At 44.0% G+C, this 24,779-nt stretch overlaps 1 protein-coding gene and 1 long non-coding RNA gene across 6 annotated transcripts in view; both read right to left on the bottom strand.

Moving 5' to 3' along the window:
• Nucleotides 1-4,271, bottom strand: part of Atg4a (Autophagy-related 4a) — a 39,217-nt gene extending 34,946 nt beyond the window's left edge. Inside the window, exons 1-4 of one of the 4 annotated variants that reach the window (XM_072286573.1) lie at nucleotides 4,190-4,271; nucleotides 2,964-3,062; nucleotides 2,426-2,497; nucleotides 318-416 (exon numbers count right to left, since the gene is read on the bottom strand). In XM_072286573.1, coding sequence (XP_072142674.1) covers nucleotides 318-416; nucleotides 2,426-2,497; nucleotides 2,964-3,062; nucleotides 4,190-4,208 — 289 coding nt within the window. In that variant the 5' untranslated portion in view covers nucleotides 4,209-4,271. The other 3 variants (XM_072286575.1, XM_072286574.1, XM_072286572.1) reach the window with 3 other exon arrangements.
• An 11,901-nt stretch (nucleotides 4,272-16,172) lies between these two features.
• On the bottom strand, nucleotides 16,173-23,868 carry LOC129387280 (uncharacterized). 2 transcript variants are annotated; one of them, XR_008614541.2, is made up of 2 exons: nucleotides 23,727-23,868; nucleotides 16,173-17,636 (listed from the first exon to the last, which is right to left on the bottom strand). It is a non-coding gene; the product is annotated as an uncharacterized lncRNA (long non-coding RNA). The 2 variants fall into 2 exon arrangements; XR_008614540.1 differs by having other exon boundaries at nucleotides 23,653-23,741.
• Nucleotides 23,869-24,779: the final 911 nt, after the last annotated feature.

The following is a 24,779-nucleotide window of genomic DNA, read 5'->3' on the forward strand; positions in this document are numbered from 1 at the left end:
CAGGTCTGGCATTTTGTGACAACTATCATATCAAATATCTTATGAATGTTTCCCAACCTTCCGAATAGACAAGTGCGATTCTTTCATGTGCGAGAAGTGCGTAGATTAAAAATGTATGTCAGTACTACTCTAATATTCTTTTTATGTATCCAAATAGTACTGCTGAAATTATAACATCTTTGGTGTAAGAATACAAAAGCTCCAGCCGTCAAACCAGATCACAAACTTGAAAGAAGCATTCAAATTATTTTCTTTCTATCTTTAGAAAGCTTAGATATTATTTAAAAAAAAAGGAAAGAAACAACGAAGAAAGAGACCTTTTCCAAGGTGTCGTCGCATGAGGGCCTCAGCAACTACCATTTGCCCACACCGAAGCATACATCCCCAGCCTGTGTCAGAGGTGTAGTCTGTTCCACCTGCAAATCCAAGAGGACAAGCAACGCATTACGTGTAGTCTAGCACTCTCAGTCTATAATAAACACTGCACCAGGCTGCTACATCCAAGCAACGAGAAAAACACCACAGACTCGAGCACATAGCTCGCTTGCACGAACTCCTTCTTAACAAAAGCAAAGCAAATGTATGTGGCAATAATGCAGAACGTACTCTATATTAAAACTAGCAGTAGAAACCAATTCAATTTTAAATAAACAGTATGCTAAAATGAGGAAGTGGCAAGGACTGTACATTGTGACAAAATTTTGCATAAGCGCACGTTAGCAGCAGTAAGTGCTTACTTGAAGGTTTACCCCTGTTATGTTTGTGCCTTGGGATTTGCCTGACGGGAGGCCAGTGCTGTGGTGTGTCGACCGTGGAGGCAGCATTCATCCCCACATGGTGCCCGCTTCGGGCACATGACGACTAAGTGCACGGCTTGGGTGTCCTCGCAGCTGCACGGCGTCAACGACGGAAGCGGCCGCCGGCTCACAGACTGCTATTCGGCCCCTCCTCGTGCGGGCAGCAATGCACCCCCCCCTCCTTTGTGCGGCGGCACCCAGGGGCAACCCTTTTAGCGACCACCCAAGGACTATGTGTCGACACCTTGCCTTGCAGATTGTTCCCTTTGTCCTATGCCGGGCCATTGAACTTGCCCGGCGCACCATACCGACCGACCGCCAGATTGGCCTGACGGCGCAGCGCGGTGCCCGGAGGCGCCGGCCACTGAAAGCGGCATTGGGACCACGGAGGCTGCCCAGACCCTCTCTCTCTCTCAAAATTGGGCGTCCTTAGGGACTGCCTGGGGAATCTGGGGACGGGGAGGTGTTATTTAAGCAGCTTGGAGCTGCTCTGTTGGTCTCTCCTGATAACCACGCCAACTTGTACACATTGTATAAAGAATTATAAAGAATATAAAGAAAGCTCTCCTCGTCTCTGACTCTGCGTGAAGTGGGGTCCGGACCTCCTGCCGGCCACGCATACCTCGGCACACGCAACACCCCGTATATAAGAAATTGCATCTGAACTATGGCGCATGCAGTTCATTCTGCTGTTCTGCGTAATAGAAGCAAACAACACAATGATAACAGCATTTCTTCTCTCATGACTACAACACAAGGTATGGCATTTGAGGAGGAAACACTCTTTCTCAAATGAGAGACAAGGTCCTGCTAGAAAACTACAAAAAAAAAACTATAATGTAACATTTGTCGAATGATTTCCATCTTATTTGCAGCTTTACACAGGCTACACTTTACAACAGTTCGTGCATGTTAGTGCTAATTGTTTTAATATGATAATACTGGCATGTGCTTGTTCTACCAGGCAGCTCAATGTCAAGCGGTTGCACTGCAGAAATCATTAAAAAGCTGCATGTAAAGAGGGCAGGACAACTGTCTAGATCATCCAAACTGCATGTCCGAGACTGTGCAAGCAACATTTACTTGATAACCCCTGGTTTGGGATCAACAAGCATGCACAGCTACATCAACAAGATGTATTGTCTGCTTTCACACTAATGCTTGCCACATGATTTGGCCACCACTTTCGTCATCAGAAATTCCATCGGTGGCATCGCATCGCAAAACAAAAAGCAGAGATTACTTGATGTGGCAAGGCTATGAATGTTTTATACGCATAAGTTTATAAACTGAGCTGTGGTTGTGTGACCGTTCCTTGAGCCTGCAAAGTTATGGGCTTCATTTCGATGTGCATGTAATTGGGCATCATTTCAACATGCAAGTGTGCATGAAAACTTGCATTTTGCCATTGTAGGCAACAGGAGATTCAAGTACAGAAGCTAGATAAAATTAATTACTGTTCTGGTAAGAGAAAAAATACTCTATTAATGTTAGACATTTTGCAAATCAGGAACATTAACAACAATTTGCTGCAGAGATGAACAACCCATTAAAGTATAGAAACAAAAATTCTAATGCAAGGCTGCTGTAAATGCAAATCTGAAACAAAGTAAGTTTGTTTTTCTCACTAATTGCTGGGAAGTTCCTTCGATATGTCAGCCAGACCTTTGATGTAATATTGTTCCTGAGGTCATCAAGTTCTGGAACAAATGAAGGCACAATTTAATATCTGGCATTTGTGAAAGCCATGGCAGACATGACACATAACTAAACACACAATTTAATGTGTTTCATGCAGTAATGAAAAACAATGCATAAACTTCCATAATGTAAGATAGCTGGAGCACAATCAAAAGAAACTTGTCATTTTCTCAGCTGACAACGTTGTAGCAGTTCCAAGCACGGGATAGTTCAGCAAAGGCTTTTTCAATGGCAACATGTGTGCTTCGAAGTGTGTGCACAACTTTTACAACAAACAGTAATATAAGTGGCACTGATTTCCTCACAGCTATTATGCCGGAGTCACTGGCATGATGGCGTGCTGCATGTTAATCCAAATGTCTCCAGAAGCACACCGGAGGCTGTGAATTCTTAACAATAATATAGTGAGCCCACCATCACATGCAAGCTATCCATACTATATAGTGACATGCAAAAGGAACTGACCATGAAATGTGCTGTACTTTCTTCCCAATATATATACAGGTTCCTCAGATGGCTTGAAGTCGTCATACTCTACAGCTCCGACTTCATAAGTTAGGGAGGCTGAAATGCAACAAAGAATAAAAGGCACATTCTCACACATCCCTTTCCATGCTGCTGATTCGAAGGCCTTCCTGCTGCCCTACAATATGCGAGTTCTGGCAAAAAAACATACGCTAGCTTTCCTTGAAGCACTCACGTCGTAAATACAATTCCCAGGTGCTTCGGAAATAAGAGAGCTGTTTCCGCAACATATCACCTCTGCCAAAGCAGACCATCACCCATATATTTGGGTACAAAAACACGCATGCACATAGCCTTACAAGTCAAGTTCATCTTCAAGGCCACACTGCAGGAACGGGACAAATAAACACTTGTTAGGTATTGTTGAGTGTCAATACATCGTGCTAGCAATACAAGAAGCGGTAAAAGAGCCTACGACTCAGGTATATTTAAAGAGAAACGACATTTTGTCATTCGAGCACGAACATTGCAGACGATGACATCAGTGAAATACACCTGCAATACAGTTGACAATGAACGGTTTCGACACTGAAGCGCATTAGGCTATAAAATATGACGCGCCTGAAATCACGAGCATACGGCTGTCAAACTGTATTTTATTCTATAACTCATTATAAACCCTGAGCGATTGTTATGCAAACCTGAAACTACACAGCATAACGAGCGATAAATATGAATGACGTGATCGTACCTAAACTTCGTGTCTGTAGTGCGATCTACAGTAGTCAATGTCACTGCGTGCTACCGCAACGAACGGCGGACTGCCATGACGGACTTCAAAAGTCAGAGAGACAACGAATGTAAACAAACACGTCATTCTGTGGAAATGTACAAACGCTAGTTTGAGGACACGAGAAACACTTTATTTCGAACAAGATCAACACGCCCGGGGACAAAAGATTTACATTACAATATCCCTTCGTGAGGACTGCGTGTAGAAGGACAAAACCTTTTATGAAATCAACGTCCGCAGATGACAGCTGATGACTAGGTCCAAGTCACTCAGTTTTTGAGTCATAGACTAAGGGACACTAAGCCAGCTTATAAGCATTCTGATTGTATGCTTTGAGTGCAAAACGATGTACACACCCATAAGCAACTTCAGCTTGGCGATAAGTTATGGAAACAAAGGAGACAAAAAAGCAAGATCAGGTGAGGCAACATACCATTGAAAACATCAGCCATTCTTGAGAGGCAATCTCTTCATGTTTACCGCGATGGGTTCGATACGGAGACACAAAAGCGAAACCAAAACTTAAGTTGCTACAACTTGCGCTTTTCACTGTCTTACCACAGCCGCTGGGTTAAAATAAAAAAGAAAACTGACTTTCTTCTTTTTTTTACACCGGCTTTAGTCCTACATATTTCATTTTTTTGGCTAGTTCATCTTTATTAGTACTAATTGTTGCCTCGGAAACAAAATACTATCATATTGCCACTTTTCAACGAGTGGACTTGCCATTTTTTTATATATCTTCTCATCTTAATTCTTCGCAGTAGAATTGTGGGAGACAAAATAAACATGTTCGCTTTGTTTACTGTGGTAGTCGCGTTTTGCAGCATCGTATATAAATCTGCTCTCTACAGCACGTTTACGTCAGAATACGTAGCACGCAGCAGATAATGGCTTTTATTTTTATTCTATGCGACACACTCTCTTGGAAAAATTTACACCCTTTGGGGCTTATCTTGTCCCACAACGATAATCGCCATCTGTCTTGCCCGCGTTTCCTTTCTTCAACAAGCGAGCCCGGTACTTCCCAGTTACGAACGGCATGCGCGTTATAAGTGTGACGCAGCATTCTCGACAGGAAAGTAGCGAGCGCCGAGTTTTCAAGAAAGGAAACGCAAGCTAGGCAAGTGACGATTATTGTTGTCGGACAAATATACACCCCAAAGGGTGCAACCGCTTTAAGAGTGCATGCACCCCACATAATTCAAGTGACACATAATTCTATACATGATGTTATATTCAGTTTCGTTATTCATTTCAGTTCTTTATTCCCCAGGGGGCGCTTCTGTTCTTCATTATATGAAGGCCGGCGTTGCGCGTACCCGGTGGTTCGAACGGGTGCGTTGCGTTCACCGGGTTGCTGTAACGCCACGGAGGAAGGAAACTAAGGAGAGGCCCTACCCCGTCCGCGCGCTAGGAGAAAAGTGTGGCGGAAATGACGTATAGGTTCTCATTTCTTTTGCTGCTTTTTTATTTTTTTTGCTGCATGGCCACGCCTTTTGGGCCACAATGGCGGCGTTGTTCTGATTTTTTGAGCGCGCACACGTGTTGCTCTGGTAGGTTTCGTGCCGTGTCAAAGGCGCTGTGTGGGCGGGTTTGCGTTAGTCACCGTGTCTTGTTGCGCTGTGTTACCTGCACCATGCTCTGCCGGATGTTGCGCGAGCACGCGCGCTCCGCGTGCGAAACCACGCGCAGCGCGGCGTGGTTTCGCGAAAGATGTAAACAAGAGAGGAGGGTGGCACAAAAGGCGGAGCATCGCCATGAGCAACGCCAACTTCCGGCTTCACTTTTGCTTCACAAAGAGTGACGTCAGGGCCTCTCCTTAGTTTCCTTCCTCCGTGTGTAACGCCCTCGCTGCGTTCACCCAAATAGCCAACTATAGCTGATTTAACTTGGCTCCCGTTGGATTTTTAAAAGGCGGCGGTAGTGCGCTTTGTATGTACATGCTTTGGACATTTCTTGTGAGCGTCTGTGAAACAGGGTGTTGTAACCTTTCTCTATGGTGAAACCTTTTCGACGTGTTTCTGCGTTGTATCTTCGATTTAAGTGGTCTTCGCTGCCGTGGTTAGCTTGTTTGGCTGGTTAGTACATGTGCAAACGGTCTTTGCCTATGACTGTGATGTTCTGGAGTTGTGGAAGGTCGTCGCCCCTATTTGATGTACTTGCGTTGTCGCGACATCATTCGAACACTATACCATAGAGAAAGAATGACTATATGATCAGAGCAGAAACAAGTGCTATAACCTCCCCTGGTGGTCGTGTAGGCGTCAGCTCTTGAAGTATTGGGCAATGCACAGAGGGAGCCAGTTTTATTTGCGGATGTGTGCTTGCACCAACTTTGACAAAACTCTGATCATTCGGTACCTATAAAAGCAGTGCTGTATTGTTTTTGTTCCCTGCTTAGTTCGCCTGTTTACATACTCGCCTGAATGTGTGCTGTTGTGATTTGTATGTTTTCCGCCGTCGGTCTGTACCAGATACCTCGCATTCAGCTGCTTATCGCCTGTGGTCGTTTTATAACTTTGCTGCAGAATTTGTCCTTAAGTCGAATAAACTAGGGAAGGAAATCGTGAAGCTTTACTCCCGAAAAGCGCTTGTACGTCCATAGAATTTACAGTTCAAATGCAACACATATCCTCATTTAAATTTTAGAAGAATATTTCATTAAATTTAAATTGCAGATAAACAGAATTCAATAAATTGAAGGTTTATATATGCACCCCAAATAAGTTCTGCAAAGTGAAACGGTTTGTTACATTAAAGTTCAATATATGGAGGTCTAATTGTACAAAATTGATTGATATAGGGGTTGATTGGATACAGGGTGCGCATATTCACACGCCTGCTTCCTTAGTCAGTCGTTACGTGCCGGTCTATTTGGGCAATAAACCAAGCAACAATGTTAATGTTTTTGAACTGTTCATATATCGGGAGCACACCAAGAAGGTGATCTAAAACCTCCAGACATATGGTGACTATCTGTTCCAAGTAATAATGTGTACAGTGGCATAGCAGAGTAAACAAACAAAAAAGCTGTCTTTTTAAGACAGTGCTACATTTTTTTTCCTAATTACAGCAGCCGTGCAAGGTGTTCTAGATCAGTTACAATATTTGAAAATTCATTGTGATTGGCCAGTCTGTTTCCCCTAGTGTTATAATGGTCTCATATTCTTGCAAAGTTAATCATATTACTCCTGTTTCCTTACTACATTGAACTCCTGAAATGTTTTATCCCGGCCACTGCTCCTCATCCACCATGCTTTTTCTGCTTAAAAGTTCTCAAAGCAATTATCTTGCTCTCCTCTCCCTATTATTCAGGCAGAAAAACAGACCCACATGGCCATCACAAACTAATTTTCACTTACACATGTCCTGATGTTCAAAACGTTGCAGTTGAGTTGAACTTATGCAGCAGTTCATTGAGCAGCTCTACAAGTAAGCTTATGCATTCCACTCATCTTTGTGTATTGGAGTTGGAGCAACAAACAGATTCACAGGAAGATGTAAATACAAGTCGAATAAGGAATGTTTTGGGCTGGAGCCAACGTTGTGACAAACTCATCTTTGTCAACTAGTCCTCTTGTTGAAACACTGGCTGCAGGCAGAGGCCTCCCTTGTTTAGCTGATGTTGATCACTTGTAGAACAATCACTATTGTAAAAATAAACAGGCTATAGAATAAATTTTATGTACAGTAAGGTTTCAACATTTTCTGTTAATAACCCAACAGAACAAGACCATTAAAAAATTTTCAAAGCTCAAAAAGGCTTGCATTCAAGTGTAATACTGCATGCATACAGAAAAGCAAACTATTCAGTCAGCTCTCCTCTTGAAGCTGTACTTCACTATCGCAGCAGGCTAGCAAGCACCAAGTATGAAAGAATAAAAAACGCATTTGCACTTCTCGTCTGACGAAATTTACTGAGCTTTTACAGAAATGAAAATCATTGAAAAGGAAGTGGGTATTTAGGTTGAGATATGAGCACGTAATCTGTAAGCCTCGTAAGCTTATGTCAAGTAAAACAACATAAAATCCTGAGAGATTGAGCTTTTTAAGTACACATTTTATAATAGGAACACCAACCTTCTTCAGGGTGATAAAAGCACTGTAGATCAAGGTTCTCTACGTAGTGGAAACATTGCTAAATCTGTTAAGATGTGAATGTGGGCAAGTTCGTAACAAATTTCTAACTTGCTAAAGCACATTACTGTCCTCATCGAACAAATAACTATAGTTTCTTGTACATGTGCCTTGATCACGTTCAGCACAACATTATGCCTTTTTATCTTTCTTTAATACATTCTGTAGCCCTTCAATGAATTCAAGATGCTAGAAACCATGTTGAACTACAAAGTGCTTGCCACTAGAAAAGACAAGAAGTCAGTTCCTGTGTTAGAAATATTTATTGGTTAGAGAAAGGCTAAAATTTAGTAGGAACATTAACCATGTTTTGAAGTTTTCATCCTACTCATTTTACGGTTGAAGCTAGCTTGCTTCTCAGGTTACTTGTGCTTATAATTAAAGCACAACAAACAGATGAATGGCTTGCCAGGGGATTATCCACAGAAAGTGGTCACTTTTCTCACTCTCACCGTAGTGTTTGGGCTACTGCTGGTACTGTTGGCCGCATAGCAGCCAGTGCAGTGCCACTGAGTGTGCTGACGTGCCAGTTTTTCTTAGCATGTGGACATTCCTCCCACGAGTTTCTTCGATGTTGTTTTGACGAGGGCCGAACAGTGAATGAGCCAGCTAGTTCATCTTGAAATTTTGTAATTGGCGTAGAGTTTCCTTCAAGCATGCTACGAATGTTCCACGCATTTACGATGACACTTCCAATGAGCAACTCAACAGCTACCTTTCTGTACCACTTGAGTCCTTTTCTAAGGCAGTTGTGGTATAACGTCATTTGTTCACTATAGTCGACGCCCTTTTTTGCTGCATTGCAATCGAGACCGGCCTGATGTTTCATGATTGGTGCGCCGTCCCTTGTTTTCTTCCCACTGTCCACCAAAGTTGCTTCATATTTGGCGACAGATGTGAGTATCAGAACAGGCCTCTTGTCCATCCACTTCAGTGCCTTCACTCCATTTTTGGACTGAAGTCCGGTAGCACTGCCATTTGCAACCTTTACTTCAGTGAGATCTTTTGGCAGCCCTTTCCTCACTGAGCGAACTGTGCCACGAATGAAAGTGTCTTCCTTTAGAAGGCGAAGAGTGAGTGGCAAGCTCATGTAGAAGTTGTCTACGTACAGCGGGCACACGACTTCCTTGTAATTTTGCAGGAGTTTCAAGCATACATCTTCGGCATGTCCGATGCCAACTGTTCAGTCACACTTTCCGGCATATACATCAACCTTTAGCCTGTAACCGTCTTTGGTACATGCCTTGAACAGCCTGACTCTGTAAGAACGAAAGTCTGCCTCGCCATGGCACTATTGTTTCATCTATCACAACCTCCTTTCCCGGCTCAAGCACAGTGGCAAAAATTTTGGTTCAGTTTCTCTACCAGAGGATGGATCTTAAAGACATGATCCTGCAACTCTGCAACCAGTTAATTGTCCGCAAAATGCCGGAACCTCAAAAGTAGGGAAAAGGCGGCCACGGCTCATATTTTGACGAATGAGTTCAACACCATACAGGTTACTTTTTGCCCAGTAGTGACTCAGATAGGAAGATGGACAAGATTAATACAAATTGGTATTCCAACAAATGCTTTCATTTGTTGGAGATTGGTTTCCATCCAATTTTTCAACTTTGATTTAGATTTGGGAGTAGGAAGACAGAGGAGACCAATACAAATCAGTATTCGAATAAATGCTTTAATTTCTTGGGCATTGGTTTCCGTCCAATTTTTCAACCGTGATTTAGATTTGGGAGTAGGAAGACAGAGGAGACCAATACAAATCAGTATTCGAATAAAGGCTTTAATTTCTTGGGCATTGGTTTCCGTCCAATTTTTCAACCGTGATTTAGATTTAGGAGTAGTTGACTTCAACACTTGTTGTGTGAACCTGTTTGTCTCATTGACCATCATTTGCCAAATGTCATCCGTAATAAACAGTGAACATAAAGATGGGGCATAACGGCTAGATGGCAACTGAATGATAGTGGGCGGCCTAGAGTGCGGTGTCACACTAGGCGAAGTGGTTGTTGCCGGTGTCCATTTCTCTAGAGATGGGCTGAGGGAAATGAGAGCATCGTATTCTGAATCATTCACCTCAGAATCATCAGTCAGGTCTGACTCTCCATTCGACATGCTGGCTGAGGTCTGTGATGGTTCGTAAACACTATCGTTGTCACTGATTTCACTGTCTGTCCACTGCTGAACATCTGACACTGAAGCACTTGACTCATCCGCTGGTGATCGCGAAGTTGCTGGTGCATTCTTCTGGCCCAAAACTAAGTTTATTTGTTTCCTCTGCATTGTGCTTTTTTTTTTTTTTTGCATCCGGAAGGGGCATGAGGATTTATCTATTAGACACGCTGAAAAGTTTGGGAGTAGCAAGAAAAATGCAGGTACTTATTCCAACGGCACGTATTTCAAGAACTGCGGCGAAAGTTTGCAAGAAACCCAACTGAGAAATGCGCCGTCACTCGACTCTCCGAAACAAACTAGCCACCCCGTGTCCAATGCAATAAAAATATATGTTAGTTGCAATTTCAAACCTCAGATGGCAACACAAGAGCGAGAATTCTTGCGTGTGGGTCACTGGAGAGTCACGCCGCACACAGCATAAAAACGTTTTCATTGAGTGCATCGTGGATTGCCAGTGGGTCATAGCATTTAACATCAGACAAGTAGTCTACTGGCTATCTATAACCTCACACAACAAAAATCGTACCTCTGAGTTCAAGTGTGATAATGTTATCGCAGCAGCAAGCAGATGAATGCCCATAACTTTGCTGCTGCGTAGGAGCACAGACTGTGCTGTGATGTCATTCAGAGTGACACGTGACTTAGATTCAAGGCAGCATCAGTTATTTGTTGAATCTGTACGTTGCTTCAGTGGACTAATTAAAGTTTAGAGAAATAATGAAAAATACAACCCGAATGTCTGGGTGCTTTTGTTTTACTTCGCACTGTAGCAATATGAATTTCCATTTCGTCTCCTTTTTCCGACGTTTGCACGCCCGCAGAGAACGAAACTATACGTCATTGTCTACTGTGTTCCAGCATTGCGATCATGCTCCTTCATCCCCTCGCGTTTGCCTCAGTGCTGCTCGCACGACACCGTCACCGGAAGTGTGCCGGTGACGGTGAAAAAAAGAAGACGGCAGGGTATACCCGCCGCGCGACCCCTCGGCTCCGGTATGGGAGAACGCAGTGAAGGAAATTCGCTTACACAGGCGAAACGGGGAAAGTCGAGAGAGTGTTTATATAGACGGCGACGCTTGCCTCCTGAAATCATGTGTTCGCGGCACTTCAATAATTCTCTCTCTGCTGTTAATGAACCAATTTGAAAAATGCTTGCGGTAGAACACTTCTTAGAGGGCACGTAACAACTTTCAGCGTATAACCAAAATTTGTTATGTAGCCTGTGAGGGGCCCTTTAAAACAAACGCGGTAAAAATCGGGTGTACCGTGGGATGTTGTTACAGCTGCGTCGAGCTTCACAGCCCCCTACACAAGCATTGCTGTGAAGCCTGTGGCAGAAATAGAGTTTTATTAAATGAAAGGACTGCATAGAGCGCGCTCTCGTGTTGTGCTACGTGAATTAAATCATTCGTTTCCTGCCTGCACAAACGTCTGCATCTCGAGTAGATTTCGAGCACACCGTATAATAATGTGCAGTTCCGTCGTGCTTCGCAGCACTATACACAAGCACTGCCGTAAAGCTAGTGGCAAAAGCACGATGTCATGAAACCAGATCAATGCATATACCACGCTCTTTTGGTGCGCTGTGTGAATGGAAACATTGCTTGCCTGCCTGCACAAACGTTTGCATCTCGAGTTAATATCAAACAAACCATATAATATATGTGCAGTTTTGTCGAGCGCTTCACCGCACTGCATGCAAGCATTGCCGTAAAGCCTGTAGTATAAATAGGGTTTCATGAAGTCAAATGAATGCGCAAACCTCGCACTTGTGGTGTACAAGGTAAACAAAGAATTCGTTGCCATGTCTCCACAGTAGTTGGTCACGTTGATTTGTGTGAGCATATAGGTTCATGTGCCCCATCTACCTCTGTGATGAGAAAATAAGCAAGAATACCAGCTGCTATGTGTCGATGCATATGCTTTTTATTACAAGGTGTAGGAGCAGTACATCTTACTGCATGAGTAAGCCACTGATGGAAACAGTACGTTCCTTGAACATTGTAGCTATTTAATAGCCTAGGAAGCACGCTATATTGGAAGTTGCAATTTTTTTTTCTGTTCGCGAAATTCAATAACTCAGTGCATTTTCTAAAAGCAAATTTCGGAATGATACGTGTGCTGCGTCAGTAAGTTAAGTAGGCAGCACATAATTAGGCTAAACCAGAGGAATATCTGCAGGTAGGGATTTATACAAATGTACAGAGTATATTTTAAAAAATGTTTTCTCAAATGTTTTCAGTGTGGATCCAGTTGCATATGCGCCCAGCGCTGATTTCCAGCGCTTAATTTTTGTTGAACCTTGATGTAACAAAGACGTAACACTCAGCACTCTACTTTGTTACATCAAAAATTTTTTTACAATGGAACACTGCATTCTACTATACGTGCCGCTCATGCGCCCCAAAATTTTGGCCCCTCTAAGGAATTCACTGTTTTAAGTCACTGTTCTCTAAGTTTCGTCCGAAACTTGAATAACGCTACTTCCAACACTCGTGAAACCAGCAGCCACGTCGGCTTGCGGCCTTTATTTACACCGGCCGCAAATTACTTTTAAAAAATGTGGCACGCGCGGGCCGTGTATATGCACTCTGCTGCGCGCGGACAGCCGTATGCACGGGCACGGCCGGGGAAGAGACGTCGCGCGCTCTCCTACCCTAGCGCGCGCTTGATCACGGGACGTGGACAGCGCGCATAAAGCTGCCATCCTTCTCGGCTCACCCTCGCACCCTTTCATTCGCAATTAACCCCAGCACGTGGGATGCAACGGGGCACTATAATTTTTGTCACACTTGGACTTTAAACCAAACATCAGGGCGATGGCGAAAATTCGCTTAGGGTGTCCAAAAATTGCTATCGCAATAATACACTATGGAGAAAGGTATTATGGAAATTATCTGTGAATGGGTCGAAACCCCCTAATTTCCCAAACACGCACCCATCCACTGGCACGCTGCACACCACGGATCCCGCGCGGCACGCTGCATGATTAAGGCGTATCGTTCTTCTCTAGCTCTATGATCATTTCTGCAGTAGTCACTTGGCGAGAAGCTTAATTTCCAACCTATGCGCAAGTGTCATACCTGAATTTCGAAAGTACACGGACCATATATATGTTGGCAAAATAATCGGAACTCACTATTTAGACTCGCCAAAATTATACTTAGCTGCTCACTTGAACTCATAAGAATATACTACTCAGCCGAGCTCACTCGGGCTCAAACTCGCCAAAATACTGCTCAGCTGGGCTCACTCAGACTCATGGGATGATCTGAGGGAGTTGACTAATCAGTGAGTTTGCCAGCGTATGATGTGTGCTGAACCACAAACCTGGCTTTCTTGAATAAGAACTGTTGGTCGCTGCAGCATATGGATGCACATAAGTGTAATTCAGAGAGCATGGCATTGTAAAGGCTGCCACAGTTACCATGCCATGCTGCAGCTCATTTCAATCATGTCAAATGCAATACCCCTTCCAGCTTTTAGTCAGTCGATCAAATGTGATTGCTATTTATCTCATCACACCTCATTTTCCTGCCTAAGGCTTTGGGTGAATTTTCCTTGGCATCCATTTTGTTACTCTAACAGGTTACCAGTTATCTGTTGCCTATGCGAAATTTGAAGTTGTGCACATTTCATGTGGACTCTATGCCAAACTCGTAGTAATGCATGCGTTTTTGCAGTTAGGTCTAGAGTTACAGAATCGCATGTGGGAGTTACTTTAGTTAGCAACTGTAGCTTTGGAACAAACATGTGCATGAGAGGGTGCTTAAGTGTTACCTGTCAAGACTGGGAGCACCAAGGCAACTTGTGCAGTAAAGGCATGGGCAGTACGAGCCCACAGATTTTTTAAGTGTGGCTGAGGTGATGCGTCTAGACTTCACTATGAAGAGAGCCAAATAAAAGGTTGCATCATACCTATTCATACCTATCACCATACCTATTCTGGAGCCTTTTCTTGAGCTTTTCTAAAACATTAAGCTCAGCCTGTACACTTTATCACAGCATAATTATTACATGTGATATAAAACATTGTATTGTGCAGTTTCTCCAACTCTTCGTGAAGGCATCTATCCATAGATTAAACAGGAATAGGCTCAATGTTGACATATCTCCACAGTAGCATCTCCAGGACCTCGTACTGTCACATTGCATCACAGACATTATTTAAGTGAACTCCAAAAGTGAAGCTCTTCGTTAACATTGGCTAAAATTGTATCTTTATATAGCAAAGTGATCATGCATAAATCTGTATGTCATGACAGAACACTTCGTTTCTCACGGACTTTAGTTTACAATTGTTTTCAAGTTCAGGAAAATTGTGCAGTGGGCTAGTTGGTTCGACATACTTAACACTGTTGTGCGGAGTGAAGAAGGGACAGGACTTGAGTGAGGAAACAACACACGACACCTGAGCACAAACTATCAACTGGTGATTATCACAAGACAATGATTCTGCTGAAAAGTAGGAACCAAAGGAAAAGAGAAGTCGTGGAAGCATACAACCTCAAGGTGGACCCACAGGGCTCATGTGTCAGTCCGCCGTCTATTTCACTCAGCAATAAAGAGATTAGCATAATCGCTGACAATAGAGGGTGTAGGTAGACCGGGAAGAGGACTCCTGTGCATGCGTGTAGGCTTTATGTACGCTTCACTTGCAGAAAAGTAAACCAGTTCGTAGTTTGCGCTCAGGTGTCGTGTTGTTTTCTCGCTCAAATCCTGACCCTTCATCGCTCTGCGCAACAGTGTTAAGTTTTCACGTTGTTCACTATGTGATGTAGGAAGGGTAAAATTGATGGGAAATCCCAATATTCTCGGGCATATTGCGAAAAATATGGCCCAAGTCAAGTGTCATTTTAGGCTTCACTGTCCCCTTTTATAGGGCAAATAGTAATAGTTTGAATTCTATGGACGCTGGTTGCTTTTTCTGACTTAACCTAGGCGGTGCTCAGCTCTCAGTTGAAAGGAACAGGTAAACAGGAGGACTTGCCACATAAGCAGGAGGTAGCACTCCACACAGACTTAAGCTTAATATACTGCGTGCTTCCACAGCCCTAGAATTGTTCATCCAGGTCATCCAGGTTCATCCAGCAGGCTCACGATGTGGCCGTGAGGCTTGGCCTTCCGATCCCGACGTGGGAGCGGCCCGCTTAGTGATTAATTATCACTACTTGCAGGACCAAATAAAGTTTTCCTTCCTTCCTTCCTTCCACAGCCCTAGGGGGCTAGTCTGTAAGTGTTGACTAAGTGGACTGTCCATTCCAGTACACGCTGAATGAATAGAGCACGAGAGCCCACGGTGACGATTGCCGCTTGCTCTACCAGCTTATAGCTCTACCTAATCAGTGTGCTGAAATAGTCCACTTAGTGGATCCTCACAGAATCCTTCCCGACTGATGTTTGTGTTGGTAGGTTGCAAGCATTGCACTTTCTTTCCTTTCATGTGGGCAGTTCCCACATATGGATGTCATTTAACATATTGTATTCATATTGCCTTTGATCTATAAATTTCTTATTCATGCTTATAACCAGGCCTACCAGCTCTTGTCCTGCATATTTATATAGCCTTCTCATTTCTGCATCAACACTGCACATATTTATAGCAAATTGGAGTCATTCTCCATTATACCCTCAAGCACTTGAAGTAGACACTGCAATAACCCCAAGGGAGGGGGGACAGTAACGCAAAAACCTTATTGGGCTTGTAGTGCTGCTGAAGGATGCACACATACCATGTATGCTAATATTCTCAGCAGACATTCCAAAGTTTGTACGAGTTCGACTTTAGCTGGCTAAACTGAATGATTTATATTGAAGGCAATTCTTGCAACACTTCGTCAAACTGAATGAAACTGGACAGCACAATTAGCTGTGTTCATCTACCATTTATACGACTGCTGCCCCGAGCATTTTGCCTGTTACTTTGCCTTTCGTTTCTGTACTATCAAGTTCAAGTACACATGTACTTTATCACTGTACAAGTAGAATGGCTTCAAGGCTTTTCCTGGGCATTCAAGTCACTATTTATTCCTATAAACCTTCCTGCATGTGAAGACAAAAAAAACTTATTAATTCATGCTGGAAGTATAAAAAGACAGGTATTTGCACAGAAAATGTTTATTTTGAGCACCGAGGTTCTTGCTGATGTAGATATGGTGCTGGCTCCCTCCTTGCCCGAAGCATGTGCTTGCTGTACACAGCACCAGATGATGGCTTCCTAGGTCAAAAGATCAAATTGAAATAAGAGGCATTTTGTTTTAGCTCCGGAAAGAGAAAGCAGGATTGAGACATTAACATGTATAAAAAATACTTGCCTAAAGAAAAATTAATACACAAGCAAATTCACTAAAGAGGTTCACTTTCAAGAGCAAAAGTATGGTTACGATGAAAATTACAAGGACGCTTCACTGCTCATTGAGGTTTCGGTTCAGTAGTTGTTGAGCCACGAGAGTTAGCATGCTACATCTTGCATATTATGTTTTGTAGAAGAATATTGCACTTTGAACAATGTTGTGCCTATTTAAATGTACTGACAAGGAATGCTGAAACTCCAGGCTAGTTTGGTCTGCACAAGATATGATACAGACACTGTACTGCATTCATTTAGTGTTTTTGTCACTGATCTCATGCACAAAGGTCATTCACACCTATCCTACATGAAATGCAGTTTCTTTGAAGCTTCATCTAGTCCTTGAATTTGCTGCATGCTTATGTCTAAGGGAATTCGTTTGGTTCCTTTAAATGTAGTACATCTAAGCAACTGCTATCAAATGCCCATAGTGTTCCCTTGCATGTACAAAACATTTTTGGCCCTTTCAATGCACAATACTCATTACATTTGACACTTGGGACTCGTGCAAGGCGCCATTTAGTATTGTATGCTTGTCCACATCTGATAATACCTTCATAGCTGGGTCATTCCCATGCCAAATGCCTTGGTTATTACTGTGACCATCTCACACTTTTCCTTTAAAATCTTCTTGTCCACTTTTAAGGAAGCATCCCACGACACAATGTCTCCATCCTAGTGGTGCTATGGAGTTAACTTATGTGCTAGTTGTAGCAGATGACGTCAACTGAAGGCCACTGAAGATAAAACTCTCTGCGAGAATTCCTTTTGCACAATAAATGCAAACAATACAGAATAGTCAAAATGTAGTTATCTGGCAAGACTGGCTGCATCCATCATCTTTGTTTGGTGCAATTCTGAGGTGGCTCCATGTTACAAGATGCTTGGCGATTATTGCCATGTGACTGTTCGGGACTCTATAAAACACAAGAATTGCCTTACTCCGGCCTTTCTCTTTGTGCAGCAGCCAACGTTACTATTCGTCCAATCGCACCGTGTACTGTTCGTGTGTCCATAGACTAAATTCTTCACCACATTGTTTTTGCGGTATTTCGTGAGTGACCCATGAACTCATCTTGGGGTGGGACTTCTTTGGCGTCTGCTTCTATCTCTTGTCGTCAGCACCTCACACAACTGGATGCCACTGGCAATTCTTTTCCTAACCACGAAGAATGCATTCGTCTCGTCACCTCTTCCGATTACGTTCTTTGGCCACCTAGAGGAGAGATTATAGGTGTCAACTCCTGTAACATTGTGGATGGCGGCGTACTCATTCTACCCTATGACCATACCCTATCTCGAGCAATTCTGATTACTCCTGGCCTTATTCGCTTCTCTGAGGGGTCGGCATTGCTTACTGCAATAAACCAAACTCTCGAACCCCAACTGTTGCCTCGTGGATCAACTGTCACTTGAGCTGTTGACACTCATGTCGTTGCAATTGTCACGAAGACAGCTCAGTGTGTTCTTGCGTCTATTACCGTGCGCTGAACAAAATCGTGCGCAAAGATGTTTACCCTGTGTCATGGATGGATGATGCACTAGATTCACTCCACGGTGCTGAATAATTTTCTAGCCTTGACTTTAGACCAGGCTACTGGCAAATACCGATGTACAAATCCGACAAAGAAACAACGACATTTGCTACCCCTGATGGGCTCTACGAGTTCAGTGCGATGCCTTTTGGACTCTGCAATGTGCCTGACACATTCGAACGCATGATCGATAAGTCTTGTGTGGCTTGAAATGGAAAACCTGTCTGTGCTATCTCGACGACATTGCGTTTTCAACCATGTTCTCACAACATTTGCAACGTCTTGATGAAGTCCTTGCCTCTCTTGCAAATGCTGGTTTGCAGCTCAACACACGCAACACACACACGACACACACACACACACACACAAATGCAGTTTCGCCAGCAAGGCCATCAAAGTTCTGGGACACATAGTCAGCAAAGAAGGTATTCGACCGGACCCCGAGAAGCTTACTGCCATCCTCGAATTTTGTGTCCACTGCGTCAAAAAGACATTCACAGTTTTCTTGGACTTGCTTCTTCCGGCACTTCATACGCAACTTCGCTACGCTTACGTCCCCGCTCCATCAACTCCTCGCCAGTAATGCGCCCTTTGTTTCGTCCGACGAATGTGAACATGCTTTCCTGCTTTTGCAACATGCCCTGACGTCAGACCCAGTACTGTGCCACTTTGATCCGACCACGCCCACCATCTTTCACACCGACGCTAGCAGTCAGTCTCGGTGCCATTCTACTGCAATGTGACAACACATTCCGCGAACGAGTAATTACTTATGCTAGTCGTGCACTAACCAGTGCAGAGAATTACTACACCATAACCAAGCAGGAGTGCCTTGCTGTTGGGCAGTGCAAAAATTTCGCCCATATCTTCATGGCCGCCATTTCACAGTCGTTACCGACCATAACACACTGTGCTGGCTTTCATTGCTAAAGAATTTGTCAGGTCACCTGGGTTGCTGTGTGCTTCACCTACAGGAGTACGATTTCAATGTCACCTACAGGGCTGCAAAGAAGCATCAAGACACCAATGCTCTCTCTTGCTACCCTCTGAAGAATCATGACGATTCACCATAACCTCTCCGTGATTCTGTACGTCCCGAGTCCTCTTCATTGGCTTTACCCATTGTAACCCTCGAATGGCTAAGACACGACAGCCCATCTGTCCTTGTGTCCCACCAACGCATCGACCCATACTGCTGAACTATTCTCCAACACATGGAAGATTCTTCGTCACCTCCAAACGCCTGACTTCGTCGACAACTTAATCAATTCAAGCTGCACAATGAGGTTTTACATCGCAACATTTATCACATCGATGGCAACAAATGGGTCGCGGTCATACCATGTTCTCTGCAATGTGAGGTGCTTGAAGCCTTTCACGATCATGCGACGACTGTTCATCTAGGCTACCACAAGACTTACAACAGAATATGAAGTCGCTGCACCCTGCGTTCATTGTCAAAGCCGCAAACGACCAACAGCTCCTTCTGGCTCTTTACAACCTCTGCCTTGTCCCGCTTCGCCTTTTGAAGTAGTTGGAATAGACTTGTACGGTCCTCTTCCCACGACCTTACATGGCAATCGTTGGATTATAACGGCCATAGACCATCCAACACGCTATGCGGAGACAGCATCTCTACAATCCGGGACTGCTGCTGAAGTCGCCGATTTCTTTCTACACAACATTATCTTACACCGCAGCGCTCCGCGCGTTCTCCTCAGTGACCGCAGCAGTCTTCCTCTCTTCTATCCTTACCGAAGTTCTGTGCGCCTCTAACACAATTCGCAAGACGACTTCCAGTTACCATCCACAGACCAACAGCTTGACGGAGTGTTTTCACCATACCCTCTCTGACATGATTGCGATGTACATCCGCCCTGGCCACACGAACGGGGATGCAATCCTGCCGTTCATGACATTCGCCTATAACATGGCTACGCAACGTACTACTGGCTTTTAACATTCTTTCTTCATCTATGGCTGTTCACCAAGTTTCATTCTTGATGTATCATTCCTTTCGACTCCTGTACCCCCATCAGTTCCTTTCTTGGAACAGTTTGTGTCTCGCCTCGCGGAGTGCAGTCGCCTCGCCCCGCTTAACACAGGCGTCTCCCAGGACGCTCGCAAGTTTCGTTACGACTCGACCCACTGTGCTGTGACTTTTGCTCCTGGTGACGAAGTTCTTTGGACTCCTGTGTGCGTTCCTGGCTTATGCAAAAAATTTCTGGTGTTTTATTCGACTTTCCGCGGTCGTTGAGCAGACATCACCTGTCAATTACCATGTCTCGCTTGTTAGAACGCCACCCGATTCCCGTTGCTGTGGCACAGAGATAGTGCATGTCTCCCGCTTAAAACCAAATACTTGACGCATTTTATAGTACTTACGCGCAGCCAGGCGGCCGCTTCCACAGCGAGAGAGAATTAGCATGGGCACAACACATGCCTGACTTTCAACTTCATCATCTGCACATCTTTTTCATCTGCATATATCATCACTAGCAGCACAGTTTAATCCTCGAGGTAGTAGTCCGAGCTTGGCTGGAATAAAGCGGTTCCTTACGATACATATATATATATATATATATATATATTTCTTGCACTTCAAGAAACTTCGTTTGACCTCGAAGACTTGAGCACTGAAGTAACGGCGCTAAGTATATACAAGACCTCATAGTAGGAGACAGTTCAATTTCACAGCCTGAGTCCCCTTGCTGGTGTAATCTTCCTTCGTGTAATTGTCGCATACTTGGCTATCACTAACACTGCTTCGCCTTTCTGCAAAACTGCAGCCTCTTTTTTTTTTCTGCTAGTCCGAGCATAAGTGCTGCCGCACATGACTGCTGTCGATTCTGATTTCGAGTGAATCTGGCTTGGCCTCATTATGGTTACTGAGTGAATTATAGAGAGAGAGAAATAGAAGAGAGGAAAGGCAGAGAGGTTAACCAGACGCATGTCCGTTTTTCTACCCTGCACTGGAAAACGGGGTATAGGGATGAAGAGAGAGAGTGTTCCACAGCTATCATGCACTAAGATTAAAAAAAAAAAAAAAAACAGTTCCGTTACTTGAAGAAAACCTAGTGCATATTGTTTCCAGTAAAGTGGAGTAGTAGCCAGTAATTCTTTCGTTACTGAGATTTAATTTGGTAATTACAATTATCTAACTCGAGAAGTACTCTCATAATTTTCAAAGTGTCAATGAGGCATTTGTTGGCATCCCAAAATGACATCTAACTGCAGTGTTTTCAGCGACATACTAATTGCGTACAATTTTACCGACTGGAAAATAACCTCACGAACTATGAAAAATACCATGTGAGTGAACTCTCACCCGCATCATAAAGCAGTGCCCTCAAATAAGCTGATTGAAAGTAACTGCATTGCCTATCGCAAACCCGAAGAGACAGCGCACCACCTTGATAATGGTACGGAAGGAGCCCCAAGAGCAGGTTTCGCAGCTTCTCCTTTCTCTCTACGTCACACTTATCCCTCTCTCAAGGCCGACTGATAAATGATAACAAAAGCACCTTGATAACGCAGCCAAAGTGCAGCTCTGACCACACACGAAATGTGAAGAGCAATGTAATAGGCACAGAATGTTTCAAAATCCAGACTTTGCTCGCACCGCATCGAAAGAGTGCGGGCGAAGTTATATTTCGCACCAGAAACTTGCTTCGGACCAAAGCCAATATAAAGTGAGCGTTTTATTTTTCATGAAAGTGTACACGTGCTGCAAAAACAGGTTCGTGTCAACAAATAAAAGCGAAATAAACACACTGGAAAGCGACCAACTTGTAGAGAAAAGGCAAAACCAATGCGTTCACGAAATTAAATATACCACTTCTATGAGCCGAACTGGCAATCAGAATGTCGGCACACACACACACACAGACAAAAAAAAAACTGTGTGCTCTTACTATCTATTAATTCGTAAGCTGCGTTGAACATCAGCCTAGAGGACGTGTTCAAATAGGTCTACTTTTGCAGCTACGCAGTACTGTCTATTTTATCACACCTTTAGTGGCTTTCTTGATGACCGATGCCGGAATTCTATGGCAGACATCCGTTATCCTTACCTTGAACTAATGTGACGTCCGTCTAAGCTGACGTCCGGCACAATCTTTCACATAACCCCAAAGAAAGAAACTTAACGGAGAGGTCAGGTGACCTAGCCGGCCTCTTTACAGGCTCGTGCCTTCCAATCTATTTGAAAAGTAGCACCCAACCAGTTTCGTGCTCGGCTGCTGCTGCATGCAGGTGGCCCATCTTTCTGATACAGCAGAAGTGGAAGATGTGACAGCGGGACTTTACTGAGAAACTCATCAACTACTCCTTCAAGGATTTCGTTCACATAACGCTGTCCAGTCAGTGCGTGATTGAAGATGGTACTGATTATTGCACTGGCGTAAATTCCAAACCACACATTGAGCGACCACTGGTACTGGCGCCGATTGCACTGTACTTAATGTAGATTGGAGTCCCTCCAATAGTGTGCGTGAATGACAATGAATGTATATATGATGGCACCTGCACTGTTCTTTTGCGCAAACTCATCATGCCACAGGTTCTTAGTGTCAAGATGTAAAACTTACCAGACCCAGCTTATTGTCAGTTAACAATATACACTATAGAATTAACGTCTAAGGTGATCACTAAGATGAGTGCTAAAACCCCTTAATGCTTACATAGGACCAGAATTCACAAGTGGCTGTAATAGGGTTCCTGAAGCACTCTTGAGCACATGAACATAACTTCCAGCCGGGATATACACGTGCGATGGGAGACAATGACTCGTTACAAAGCCATACACAACACCCTTTCTCACAAAACCTTATAACACTAGTAAAATTTGTTGGCCAAGTTACGATTTATCCTACTTTGAAGCAAGCGCATAAAGAGAACATCCCAGTCTTCATCCACGATTAAATCACCAGTATTAAATGGACCCACCTTAAGGGTTATTTGGCAACAGCATGTGTATGTCCATGCTTGTATCGTTTATTGATTGTCCCGCTCTAGTAGAATAGACGACCACGCAGCCCGATCATGCACTTTGTAATGAAGCTTCTTTCTAGAAAATCACAAATACCGACCGCACACACAACCTTTGTCACATCTGCATAGAGCACTCGAGCGTTACGCTGCGGAGAAAGGTTACCAGAGAATGGCTGTTGACAGCGCAGCGATATTGCTATGTAAAGGCTCATATTACTATGTAAACAAACGCTGTTTCCCGCGCGTTTAATGACGCCGCAAAGCACTCATTTAGCGACTTCATTCACTACCGCCCTTAGTCGGCGGACGGCAGACCTGAACCATGTGTCAGGAATGTGCGTTTACATTGCGAGATAAATGATGAATACTCCTTATTTTCTCTAAACAAGTGCGCGCACATGCCGCACTTGGGTCATCTGCCATTTACACATTCTGCCGTGTAGCAGCACCGTAACCAGGTAATGTTACGTTTAAGTGATTGTGAAAAAGGCTCTTAGAAGTTTGAAGGAACCTAAGATAAACAGTGTCGTCTAATATGCGTTCTCGGCGCTAGTGCACTGTAGCACTGGCTGATCGGTGCGGCGGTCCGCGGGATGCGTCACAAGGAAAATAAGCTGGTAAGGAACCTGGAAATGAAGTATCAGGCAGCCGAAAGCGTAGCTTTGCATAGTAGAGGCACATCGAATGGAAAAGTGAAGTACTTACGATAGCTTACGCTAGCACAAGCCCCAAAAAATAAACGATCCACATCTTTGACCAGTTGTTTGAGCGTAGCTCACCTTTGAGCTTGCCATTCTGCCGCCAAAACCAAAGACGGATGTGACATCACGGACGCGAAAAACAAAGAATGAATGCGACATCCCGGACGTGACGTTTGGGTGAACCTAACGCCTGCGTTCCGTCGACCGGGTGAACGCAGACACTTTCTTATATGAAGAAGTTTGGATGAAGAAGTTTGGATTTGGATATATGAAGTTTGGATTTGTGGCGGATGGACGTGCTTTTCGGGGCTCCGTGGCGACGACGAAATCATAAATTTTTGTGCATGCTTTGAGCTTGCTTCTGTTTTTTATTTGCTGGTTTTTTGCATTTAAATAGTAATTGGGGGGTTTTTCTTTTCTTTCCCTTTTTCTTTGTCTCTCGTATTTCGGGTGCGCGGGTGTGCTTCGTGTAAATTTGTTTTGCAGGATGATTAGAGCGTCCTTTCGTGCCACGTGTTCCAACACGTGCAGCCGGGTGGGACGTTGAGTGTTTGTAGTCTTTAACTAGTAGCTTGGAAGTGGCAAGACAAATACCTATTAGCGGTTTTACTGTGCGTGTTTGGTAGAAAAGTGAGAGCGTGGTCGCGTGGTTGAGCGCGTGCGAGAGCGTGTCATACCTTCGGTCTCCGAGACATTGTTTATTTTTGAAACAGTGGTGACAGTTGCTTTGCGGCATTTTGAGGATTTGGATCCTGTGCGTATCGTTTTTTTCTAAAAGGCACGTGCTCTGCATTGATATAGTATTATAGTATTTGCAAAAAGCCGTGCAATACATGGCGAGAAAGCCGGTAAAGCAGGCAGTACGGGGGGGGTTCCTCAAGGCAGATGAGGAGCGGGTGAGAATGGAGAGGGCGTCGAAACAACCGGCACACAATGTGATGTCGATACTAGGCTGCAGAAAATGGAGGCTTTCCAGGAAGAGCTTCTCAAACAGGTGCAAGAGCTCAAAAATGAGCTAAAGAGTGAGCGTGAGGCACGGAAGGTAGTTGAAAAAAGGCTTGAAGCAGCCGAGGAAAAGCTGAACAGGGCCGCCATTGTGAACGGCAATGTGCGTGACGATGGAACGCTGAC

This window comes from Dermacentor andersoni, chromosome 2 (genome assembly GCF_023375885.2).
Source record: "Dermacentor andersoni chromosome 2, qqDerAnde1_hic_scaffold, whole genome shotgun sequence".
Classification (NCBI taxonomy): Eukaryota; Metazoa; Arthropoda; class Arachnida; order Ixodida; family Ixodidae; genus Dermacentor; species Dermacentor andersoni.